Source organism: Alosa pseudoharengus, unplaced genomic scaffold (genome assembly GCF_046254945.1).
Source record: "Alosa pseudoharengus isolate Yale_2024_CS ecotype anadromous, Long Island Sound unplaced genomic scaffold, YU_APseudo_1.1 YU_APseudo_1.1_scf_2, whole genome shotgun sequence".
Taxonomy (NCBI): domain Eukaryota; kingdom Metazoa; phylum Chordata; class Actinopteri; order Clupeiformes; family Clupeidae; genus Alosa; species Alosa pseudoharengus.
Window position 1 is genome coordinate 32,476,758 of NW_027468663.1, and position 12,625 is coordinate 32,489,382.

At 40.1% G+C, this 12,625-nt stretch overlaps 1 protein-coding gene across 1 annotated transcript; it reads left to right on the plus strand.

Moving 5' to 3' along the window:
* The first annotated feature begins 2,043 nt into the window (after positions 1-2,043).
* Positions 2,044-8,704, plus strand: LOC143134323 (T-cell acute lymphocytic leukemia protein 1 homolog). The gene is made up of 4 exons (XM_076294598.1): positions 2,044-2,140; positions 3,398-3,951; positions 4,496-4,587; positions 5,626-8,704. The coding sequence occupies exons 1-4, from the start codon at positions 2,084-2,086 to the stop codon at positions 6,150-6,152; spliced, it is 1,230 nt and encodes a 409-aa protein (XP_076150713.1). The 5' UTR covers positions 2,044-2,083; the 3' UTR covers positions 6,153-8,704.
* The last annotated feature ends 3,921 nt before the right edge of the window (positions 8,705-12,625 follow it).

A 12,625-nucleotide genomic window follows, 5' to 3' on the forward strand; every position in this document is an offset into this window, starting at 1 on the left:
AATTTCATGAAAAGAGCTATGCTTCCAAATGAATAACCCAAGATCCCTCTGCTTTTCCTCTCAGGTGTGTTTGTGGACCAGGTGGGAGACACTTCAGCAGACAGCATCTACACTGGGCTTCTGGGGGTTGGGGACGAGATTCTGGAGGTGAACGGGGAAATGGTTGCTGGCCTGTCTCTGGAGCAGGTGACCCGGCTGATGACCCGCGACAGCACAGCATCCATCCGGATCATCCCTCATCGCTGGATCCAGAGCTGAGGGCAGCCTCCAAAGCTCCTCACAAGCATTAACAAGGGTGCAGAAATGCTGCAGAGGAGGATGAATGGACTGATGGAATGAACTATCAAAAGCTGTGCTGTTGGTATATGACACATATGACATAATCAATAAATTTTATTTTTGCTCCAATTCATAGACATTTATGCCGGCGGCCTAGAATAGATGTTAGAGTTCTTTATCAGCCTGCACCTTTACATGTACCCAAATGCTACAATGACCTTAATCTCATTCTACATAGTGCGTTTTTTATAAGCCATACCATACAGAACCTCTCCCTGGCAGATGACAAGTCAATGACAAGTCACTGACTGAAATGACAAAGATCAACATTTTGAACCAGACCTAAAAATATATTCCTTACACCAGGGAGTGTAAAACAACTGTGAGTGTTCATAACCTGTGAGTGAAATCGTTTATGACCGGACAATTAATGCCGACAGTCATATCACACGCTCACAGTCTAAATTTTGTGTTTTTGTCACACCAACACAAATGAGAAATTAGAGATGAATTACAATTGATTTAAACAGGTCACTCTTTGTAGCATTTTCCAGGAATGTGGCGTTGCAACCAGGTGGCTTATCAGAATCTAATATTTTTAAATGTAATATCTGAAATATATTTCACGCATAAATTTGTATTCAAAGTCCTCTAAAAAGAGCCTAAGCCACGATGCCACTGATGTAGGCCTAATTGGTAACAAATAAATAAATTGTTATGATATACGAGTGTAGCGCGTAGCGTGTTTGACTGTCGAACTTTTGGACAATCAGTTTGCCTGATTGACAAATAGGCTAAAGAAGGATCCGATTCGATACTGAGCTCCTCATTCATTCCATCTAATAAATCAGGGGTTAGGTGGCTATACGTAGATTTAAGGATGTATCAAGACTATCTGGCAAAAGGGTAGGCTATGTCTTATCATCAATTTTGCCACTTATGTGGAGAACAAAGCTTAACAATAGGATGATGCTTCAGCAGTATGCCTTCACATGAATAGGCCTATGTGATGTCACCTCACGCAATACAGCGCTGTGGTGATTGGCCATTGTTGATATTTGCCCGGTTTGATGAAGCGTTATCTCCCCTGCAAGTCTGGTCCCAAGGGTTTATCCCTGTGATGCCTCTGAAAACGGTGCAATTTGGTTAGCTCGTAAACACTGAACCGCCACTGCTGTTAGTATCTTGATTTTCTTTCCCACAGTTAGGCCTACTGCTTCACTGATATTATATCAATAATACGACATTGCCTTTACTGTGGTTTCACATAAATCTAAAACACATAGGCTATATTGTGTATTGATCTCTTAAACCCATGCGTTTAAAATAATTGATGCCACCATCCGTGCACCTAAAGGGTTGATTTGGCGTTGCTGTATAGGCTAACCTAGGTGTATTTTTTTTTCTCTCCAGTAATATAACAGAATGTACAGTGATTTTAAGTAATTCGATATTTTTGTTAGTGATACGTTTTATGTGTATCAGGACTCAATTTTATACAGATTTTATGTGAAGGAATTTTATTATTATTATTTTAAATAAATGCAACTTCCAATTCCCTTATTTCTGTCAAACCGTTGTAAAATGGGAACAATAAAACTGAATGATTTCTCATATAGGGGTTTAGACGCTTGTCGGGTATGAAATGGCCACGGCATGTTCGCTTATCTTGCCTTGCCATATTGCGCCCTTGTTCCGCTCCCCATGCCGCGCAGCGGGCTGGACTCGATGAGGAATTGCACAGACCTCACTTCCAGTTCCAGTCAGTAGCCTAGTTCACTAGCTCCAAAAATCTTAGACATGGATGACCCCCAAACAAAATGGCTTCTTGCACATTAGAAGAAATATCACGTCGGCATTTGTAAGTCCACATGTTTAATGTTTAATTACTTTTAAGTAGAGCGTATCAAATATTATTTTGCTTAAATGTGTCTATAATGTAGCGAATGTGTCATCAATAGCTGAATATGGTCATGAAAAACAGGCCTATGTCCTATGTGTAGGCTATGATTAGAACAACAAGGCCTATTATTTCTATATTCACTTTCGATGCGGTGCGTTTCAGAGATTTGTTGTAATTATAGTCACATAAATCTTTTAGGGAAACAGAGCTAAAATCGAAATATTTTGTCTCTCTTGAGTCTGGACAAACACTAAATTGCACCCCAGCAAATATTTCGTTCGTTTTCGAAACGAAAGGGAAATAATCTATCAGGATATAGGCTACAACCTAGAACATGTGAAATTGGACTAATAAAGTTTTAGTATGCAGTAAGCTACGATCGAAGGTAGTGTTTACAGTCAACACAAATGCTGCATAATTGTGTCCGATCAAAACTTCATAGCCCATTAACACTAGTGAAAGAATTCAACCAACTTTTCGTTTTACATTCTATGGGCTGGGACAACCAATCGTCGAATGTCGAATGTGTGTAATGCAAAATTGCACAAAAGTGTATGCAAAATTAAGAGACTAAAACAAACAAACGGCCAGAATGCGAGCTGCCATTCAGTAGGCTATACTGCCGTATAGGTTATACAGGCTATGAGAAAATCTTCCTGTCCCACTGTGGATGACTGCAAGAATTCAGAATTTAGACCATAACGCTTAATGACCTGGAACAACCTGCTGTCATAACGGTTTTATTTTGGCAGTTCATCTGTAACAGTGCTTTGGACAGATAAGGTCCCATAACCTGATAACCCTCTGGGATGTAGCCTATACTAATTAGGGAGACGAAAATAACTGACAAAACATCTGAAATAATGTGTTTTTCTTTTCTATCATTTTGGATTGCTTAACACAAGTTAGTACGCAAAGCCCATTTTAAAAGTATTAGTTGTCAATTAGGGCTCATTTTAATGCAAAAAGATGAGTTAAGGTTGTAGACTGACTCTAAGGTAAATAACCCATCACTTCTTGCATTTTACCTGAAATGTTGTAGACCTTGTAATGGTTACAGAATTTGCAAATATCCTGAAAAAATAACAGGGTTAGTGAAACATTGTAAGTCTACTGCTCCATGCACTTGTTCTTTCTGCTGCGTGCGACATGTTTGTTCCTTTTAAAATCATTTAGCACGTGCAGCCTAACAGAAGGTCTCTCCTCATTCTTCAGAGTGGTGGTGCTCAGTTCTGTGCATATGGAGACAACCTTGACATCGATTACACATATCTTGCCATTTTTCTTGCGCCACATCTTGCCAAAATGAAAGAAAAATCAGAAGCAGGGACTTGTAAGAAAAGTCCAAATGTCGATGCCAGTGGTTCGGTGACGGAGGATTCAGGCGTCAGGGGGTCTGAGGACGAAAACCAAGACGAACCTAGTTCAAATGACATATCCAAGAGACAAGAGGACTCTGATAAACCGCCTACCGGGACCAGCATCCTCAACGGCGATGCCAAGGGAACAGCTTACGCCCACCATCTAAAAAAGGAAGTACCAGTGATTGAACTCACCAGGAGGGATGATATAAAAGGAAGAAACCACTGGACAGAGCAGCATAAGGTGCAGACAACGGAACTGTGCAGGCCACCTATTTCTTTGCCCCTGCCGCACCGAGACGCACCAAACGACACTCGAATGGTTCAGCTGAGCCCTACCGCTTTTCCTCTCCCGGCAAGAGCGATGCTCTACAATAACGTTACGCAGTCGCTCGCCACAATTAACAGGTGAGTATATGTCCTTCCTTATCATATAAGGCATAAAGGTTTTGGCTTTGCCAATCACAATTGAATCAACAGTGCAAATAGATCAAATAGTAAGATGAAATCATCCATCTCCCACTTATTTAAAATAGGATTAGCATTCATGGTATAGTCAGGTATAGCCTGTGTTCAGAGGAAGAAACAAAGCTTCATTAATGCTACTGTATGTGTCTAAGTGTAATGTGTGTGTGTGTGTGTGTGTGTGTGTGTGTGTGTGTGTGTGTGTGTGGGTGTGTGTGTGTGTGTGTGTGTGTGTTGCTTCTGTATTCTGATTCAATGCATTTGAGGTACTTATATGTTTGTGTGCAGTGTTTAGTGGTATTTAGTTGTTGAATGTAATTAAATCTGAATTTCTATGTGAGTGTTACCATTTTGTATGTGGTATGCATTTTCACAAACTGCACATTTGTGAACATGTGGCATATGGCTTGAGCTGTCTGTGGTGTCTGTCTGCATGTTGATATGTGTTCCAGTGTGCTAAACTCAGATATTTCCCCAATCCTGTCAGTGCCTTTGGCGGTGAGTTGGAGCAGTATGGAATGTATCCTGGTAGCAGGGTAAAGCGCAGACCCGCGCCTTACGAGGTTGAACTCGACGAGGGTAGGCGATTTTTAGATCTTTATAAGTATGGTAAGATGCAACTCTGCTGTGTTGTTATTCATTGTCAAAATCCTCCACCGCCACTTTAAAAAACACCCTCCAGTTTGCATTTCACCATTTGTTTACCCCAGATTTTCATACCAACATGTTTTATGTGATTGTTTATATTTAAGTAAAAACAGATGAACCACAGGTATGTCATATGTATGAACGTCATAAATGGGTGTTTTATCCAGCCATGTGTGTGCCATAACTTACTATTCAATATTACATCTTTTCTTTTTAATGTAGATGTCTCTTAACGGACAGAGAACAGTGGTGCTAAATAAATGTATTAGTTATGTCTAGAGGAGGGGTAGCTGGCTGCTGTTCAAAACAGCGAATTTGCCGCAGTCAATGCAAAGCATACAATTAGTGCTACAAGGATTAAGGTAGCTTATATCCAAATATGATTTTGTTTGTCATTCATGGATAGTGGAATTACTTTCCACTGACATGGTGAACTTACAACAGATCAAGATAAAGCAGCATGACTCGTCTTAAATTCTCGTCTTAAATTCATCATAAAGGTTTATTTGTTTGATAGTTTGACTTCTTACACACTATCATGTCAATAATCATGATTCCTATCCTTTAATGTGGTCTTTTTAATGTTACACCTCAAATATTGAGAGTAATCTTAATGCCTGAATGCATTTTCTACTTTCCAGGTTCAGAAAATAAGCCCATTTTCCATTGTTGTCTTGTGTTGTTTAAAAAAACAATCGGTATGTGATTTGTCTTCCACAAGGCTCCTCATTAGATGTCCTTCTGGCTATAAAATCTCTGCTCTCCTTTAATCAAATCTCATCTGTCTTTGTCTAATTCAGCCAGCCAAACATTGTCTGTATCTTCGAACCAATGTTTGACAATCAACAAGTAGAGAAACCCTTCCACACCACCCAGATGAGGCCCCTTCTCTACACTGCATCGGCATTTCAACATCTCTCTCCCTCTCCTGATTTTAACCTCCCCTCTCCTCTTTCCGTCTTGTCCCAGCTGGGGAGCCGAAGATTGTGCGGCGCATCTTCACCAACAGCCGCGAACGCTGGCGCCAGCAAAACGTGAATGGGGCGTTCGCCGAGCTCCGCAAGCTCCTCCCGACCCACCCACCCGACAAGAAGCTGAGCAAGAATGAGATCCTGCGCCTGGCCATGAAGTACATCAACTTCCTCACCAAGCTCCTCAACGATCAGGACAGCGGTGGCGAGGGCATCGTGATGACGGGCACCGACGAAGACGACGCTCACGAAATTTCAGCTGTTGGTCAGGGCCGGGGAGTGGGGGTGGTGGTGGCCAACTGCGGGGGGGACGGAGGCGGCAGCGGCGGGCTAGTCAGAGAGGATCTGCTGCTGCAGGAGGCGCTGTCCCCCGGCTCCAGCTGTGGTAGCCTGCTGGACGGAGACGGCAGCTCGGAGGGGTACGCCGAAGAGCAGGACTCACCTCCTGCCCAGCCTGCGCTGCTGAGCAGGGGGGGGCAGCACCCGCACTCGGCACGGACACACGACGGCCAGGGCCAGCGATGATGCCAGCGGGCGCTGAGACCGCAGGAGACGCACATACTGGATACCAACTGATATGTGAAGGATGAGCAGTTTTTTTTCACTAAGTCAGTCAAGCTGTCCTTGAAATCCTAAAGTTCATTTCCCATCTGAGATCACCTAGCACTCATGTATATTGAAGTTGAAAGTTGAAAGTCTGATTCTACTGGTGGGATGCCAAGACCACAATAGGCAGTCATGTCTGACATCAGCATTTCCATGATACCTGCACATTTGGCCCTCTCCATCATCTAAGCCTACACTATGTTACTGGCAGAACAACCTAATAGCTGTACCACTCACACCACACAGTAAACACCAAGACCTATTAGAAGCTTTTGTGCAATTGATGCCATACAATAATTTCCATAAGGCCAGACAAGGTTCGCAACTTTGAAGATTGAAACAGTGTCATTATAACTGACATCATAATTACAGTACATAACTTGGATGGAAAGTATTTGTATATTTAGTGCATTTTATGATGGCTGCCATCCCACAGCATCATGAGGGTAGAGCTAAGGGAACAAAAAAGTGATGATGTTGATAGGTTGTTTGGAGGTTTTATGAAGAAAAACATCCTTGTTAATGTCACCTAATCAGTCCTTAGTATGCCAAAAAATTAAACAACTTGTCTTTAGATGACTCTCCATGATTCCTAACATTGCAGTTTTTATAATTTTATGCCGGTATAATTTTGTTAGTCTGCTCTTCACCAAGCATTACATTGATCTGTTGGTTAGTACAATATTTTTTTCCGTAAATTAACAATACCTAGCTGGCATGGTACCAAGCAGTCTGCAATGCAGCATATTCAACCATAAGCTTCTAATTCCATTGTGAAAATCCGGCTACTGACACAAGGATGGGTCTTCAGATCCAGTTGAAGTTGAACGAAAGCAAACAGAATCAACAGAATAAATGATCAAAATACACACAGAAATACTTGTTAGACCAATAATATATTTAACATCATTATATACAATAAGTCAACACTATGAGAGCCAATGTACACTATTCAGTTTCTGTTATGTACATGTGTCGATACACAAGGGCCACAGAGTGAATAGAAGTGGAATATGCATCGGTTTAGATACAGTTTTTTGTTCTTTCACTTGGCACGGTCACAAACATTGCTGTATACTTACACATGTGGCACAATTATTGGTTTAGTGATGAAATCATATATTTACAAGCAGGCATACAACCAACCTGGACACCCCTTTCATTATTCAAATATAACCAGGGATATGTAGGGATGGTTTTGCTTATCTCTGTATACGGGGCTTATATTATGGATTTTTTTGTGTTTTTGTTTTTCACTGACAAATTACTGTGCTAGATGTTTGGTGGGGTTGTTTGCAGGTCTTATTTCAGGTGCGCATGAGCAATCCAGGAACAGATGTCTGCCGAAGTGGTGGCCCAAGAGAGAAAGAGCTAGTAGCCATGTCTGTCTTGTCTAGCAGTAGTCATGCCTTCACTGTGCATTCATACACAGTTTGGCACATGCATTGTTTTTGTCATTGCCTTTTGAGTATCTCTAATCACATGAGTCCCATTTACCATAATCACCCATCTTTGATTCACAATACAGCTTTGAAATGTGTGTGAGTCCGGATTAAATAGGTACCGCCATTTTATTTTGAACACCAAAAAGGTACAACAACACACCATCACCATCTGTAAATTAGAAAAATATGTCGCTGTAACAAGACTACAACCTTGGTTGTGGCTTCATGGCAGATTCTGATGTACTTACTACGTAGTGAGAATGTACAGTATGATGTTGAAACGTCTATTCCATGTTTTAGTGATTTGTGTAGGCATATCCTTTTTTTTTGTCCAGGCAAATAGTACAAAAATATGTGGGTGCTTTCCAAATTAATTTCCTTTCCAAATTTACATGTAAATATTTTTTGCAATGTATTCAATTCAGTGAACTATAAAGTTACCCACAAGGAAATTTGGAGAAGAAAATGGGACTCACAGAAAGTATATACAGGTCCTGTTGTAGATATACCGCAAGTCAAGATTTCTCCTTTTTCTTTAAATTCTAGTTAGAGGCTACATTTTTTTTCCTGTACCACTTGCCATCATAATACCCCCCCCCCCCATGATTCCTGACTATTTACTGTATTATTATATTATAAAAATCTATAAATCATTGGATATTAAAATAACAAGAATGCTTTGTAATGACCTGTAAGGTACACAGAGGAGGTCAAAAGAGAAATGTAGATTTTTTATTTTCATATTAGTGTACATGTATTAGATGGTACATTCCTCCTATTTACACGTTCCTAAATATTTTCTCTTGATGATTGTGGTATTTCTTTACACCTCTTTGTAGTCAATTTACCCTAGGTACACAGCAGCATACTTTTATGTTTTACACTGGAGGTTCTCTCAGTTTTGTAATAAATATATAAATAAACAACCCTGATTGTTCTTTGATAAATATCTGTCAGCATATTGTTATGCAACATTATTAGGAATTATCTTTATATAAAATACAATAAAGTATGATTATGTTGACAGTGGGCTCAGTCCATACACTGATTTTGACTGCCAGAATGAATAGATGTATTTTTTACATTATGTTGGGTTGTATTGCTCGTTCGTAAGTTCCGTAATTGTCAAGAGACAGCTGTACCTGGGGACAGCTCACATACCTCTGCTGTGGAATCCATAAGCTGAATACTTACTTCCTTCTAGCAAGTGACAACTTCCTGTAAAGGTCAGCACACAGCAGGATATCCTGCCATTGTATAGGCACTGTGCTCCAGGCATCCCAAATATTATGGAAAGCCTCACACAAAATGTGTGACGTTTATGCTGATTATCTGTTTTCTCAACTAAACAACACAAATATTTTAATAGTATATATGGAGAGAATTAGAGTGCTGTTTAAAACAAAATGGCAGAATCCTGCCAAAGACATAGTGCACAGAAGCAGTTTAAGCAGTAAAGTCGAGCAGTTGTGGAAGAGTAGGAAAGGTCTGAGTGAGAGTGAGCGACAGAGAGGGAGAGAGAAGAAAGGGGGCGAGAAAAAGGAGGGAGAGGGGAGGAGGGGGGTGGTGGATTTATCAGGCTTCTGCAGATGGGAGGCAGTGTGGCTCATGCTGCCAAGTGATTCTGTATGCTAATGAGGCTTTATCAGTCCCGCTGCAGGAACAATATACTGGATTCCACACAGGGAGTCCTGCCTGCCAGATAGAGATTACACTGCCTACACATTTATTTACTTCAGTATGAGAATAACCCTCTCCTTCCACACACATAAACACACACACACACACACACACACACACACACACACACACACACACACACACACACACACACACATAAACACACACACACATACTCATCCTCACAAACAAACCACAAATTTGCGCAAATACATACACACATATACATATATGTAAAGCTTATCATCCACCTTCTATCATCAGCAGATATATTCAAAAGAGTTTCTATTCATAAATATGTTAGTGTGCTTACTTAGCACATGTCATCAATGGAGTATACAATTACTTTTACCAAACTCAATAATTTAATGTGACAGAATAGAGGCCAATAATTTGTTTACATTTTTTATTTTTGGAAAACAAAAAATATTAGCTTGACTAACTATGCATACAAATAGTGGAAATAGTACACAAGGTTGGTTATTTGAATCCTGCAGCCAATTCTATAGCTAGGTGCACTGGACAGTAACTACAGCACACAACCAAAAAGCTTTAATGTGTGATTTATGAATTAGACTTGCTTATGAGAGATCAGGGGCATAAGTTCTCAAAATAGAACTGAACATGTGACCTACACGTGGATGTTAGTTCCAGGAAGGGGAGACAATAGATTATGACTTGTACTGCACTGATCCTTTTTTTTGCCTAATGGAATGCAACAAATGTAGAATTATGAATTATAATCATAATAATGTATATTAAGTCCCCAACCACCTTATATAGGAAAGGGCTCATTTTGTTTGATAGTAGGTCTCACTTTAAAGTGTACCTTCATTATGACTACTGCTATTGCTAGTGCAGCGTGGTCATAAAGATTTGACCCTGGGACACTGAAACTTGGGGATGTAGTTTGGACTTGGCGACTTGGACATGTAGCTGATACGATGATATGTAGTGATATGATATGTTATATTATATAATATAATATTTTTATCTTGCTTTTATCTCATGCCAGCTGTTGCATCTAAAATTACAAAATATTTTTGCCATACTGGTCTCAGGGAGGTGCATCAACCCATCCCATCACTGCTCATTTGTGGTGTAGTGCCAACTGAGAGACGTAAATCCAAGTTGTGAACTGCACACAATTTGTCATGTAGGATCATTAATGTTTATTTTGCTCACTTAGCAAAATGGCTGCCAACAGCCAATAGTCCTTGAGCCAGACCCCCTAATTTTGTTCAATCGGTATCATTCAAGGGGAATAAGTCTCTTATAGTGATTTTTGAAGGTATACCACCCTAGAATTAGAAAATATGTGATAACATTGCATTTGGGGTAGCATTTTGTGTTTTATCAGCCGGTTTATGTCCATTGTATGTCTATGGAGAAATATCTGAATGGGCTAAAAAAAAAACGAATAGATATCCCCACACAACCTCCACAGCTGATTGTTAGTATTTTTTTGTTTGTATTGCAACTTTTCTGAAATGTTATGTATAAGTATGTAAATGACCCATGAAATTTAAAACATGGTAATCCTAACATTGCATAAAGTATGTTTATTGCATATTTCATTAGATAATGGCACATTTACATATTTATACATAATATTTCAGAAAACTTACAATACAAAACAATATTGACATAATGTAAATAATTAGCTGCGGAAGTGTTGTGGGGATATCTACTGGTTAAGATAACACACAAAAAGCTACTACCATTGCAATGTTATCACTTATTTTCTCAACTTTAGGGTGATATTTGACAAAAATCACTATGAGACTTATTCCCCTCAGATGACCCCTCTGGCTCAAGGACTACAATCAGAATTCTGCAGCCAAAACAATTTCTATCAATATTTTCTGATGCAAAGGTTCAAAGTTAATGCAATTTGATATGCTACATCGATACCATATTCTTTGTATGTATGCCAAATTTCATGGAATTGCATCCATGTTGGTGCTGCATATTTCACTATCTCAAGATATGCATGTGCCAATACCTTGTGATGTAAAGGTTCAAAGTTTATGAAATTTGACATGCATAGGCAGTGCTGCAACTGATACATTTCAGTAGCTGCCTGGAGCACTATGATCACTGCTTCTGGATGAGGGCATGTGCATCAGTGCAGTAAATCAGTTTGGGAGCTGCATTTTTTACATTTACACACACACACATGCACTCACACATACACAAATGCACACACTCAAACTCACAAGCATACACATGCACACACACACACACATGCACGCAAGCACACACGCACACACACACACCCACACATATGAGGATGAGTGTGGCTTTAGAACATAGTTTTGTACAAAATGTGAAAATTTACATGACACATTAGCAATAATTTGTGTTTCAATGACCATTGGGCAGCCAAGAGGAGATCATATAAGACTCAAAGTTTAGGAGGAGTTGCAGGAGTAAGGGATAGACAAAAGCTGAGAAGCATCATATGTTTTCTTTGGATAGTGCATGCAGCACAATGTAGCAGTTAAAAAATTAACCACTATGTGGTACATCTAGTTTTCTTATATTACAGTATGAAAAAGATATAGAGCTAGAAATAAGAGCATAAAATAATTGTCATTTCTACCCTCTTAGGAGATCATTTACCAGTAAATGATTTGGAGAGTGTCAGTGGAGAGTTTACTGTTTTAGTTACAGTTTACTTCTCCTACATGTTCCTCCTCTGTTTTGGAGGTGAAAAAGACTCCTCATCAGTGGAGTCTCTCCTCGACTGCCCCTGCGCTGTAGAGGATTTCTTTGCCACTTTTCTAGATTGCACTGTTTGGTGTCTACTGCCTTGTCCTGGGGAAGTGGTTCTTTTTCGATCACCGGGGAAGGTCCTTTCACACAGGGATGATGTTCTTTCCTTTTGGCAGAAGCCGGTTTTTTGAGACATTAAGTCATTAATGTTTCCTCTGATGTATATAGTGTTCTCATCGACTGAGTGGTGGAGAAGACTGTTGATACTATCACAGGCCTCAGACGTCGTCTCAGAACAGAGTCTTTTCTCTGGGCTAGGACTGGAAGACTCACTTCCTGCCATCTCCGCATCTGAGTCGTAAGCCTCTCCACAACTCTCAGAGGTTAGGGAACAAGTATGCTCTGAGTTGTTATCATAACACAAGTCCTCATCTTTGCTTTGAAACATTGTAGTCAGAGACGTGGTTCTGCACTCACAGATGTCAGACTTGGTCTCAAGGCAAAGGCTTCTTTTTGGGGCTCCACCAGCTGAGGAGGATGTGTTCTCTG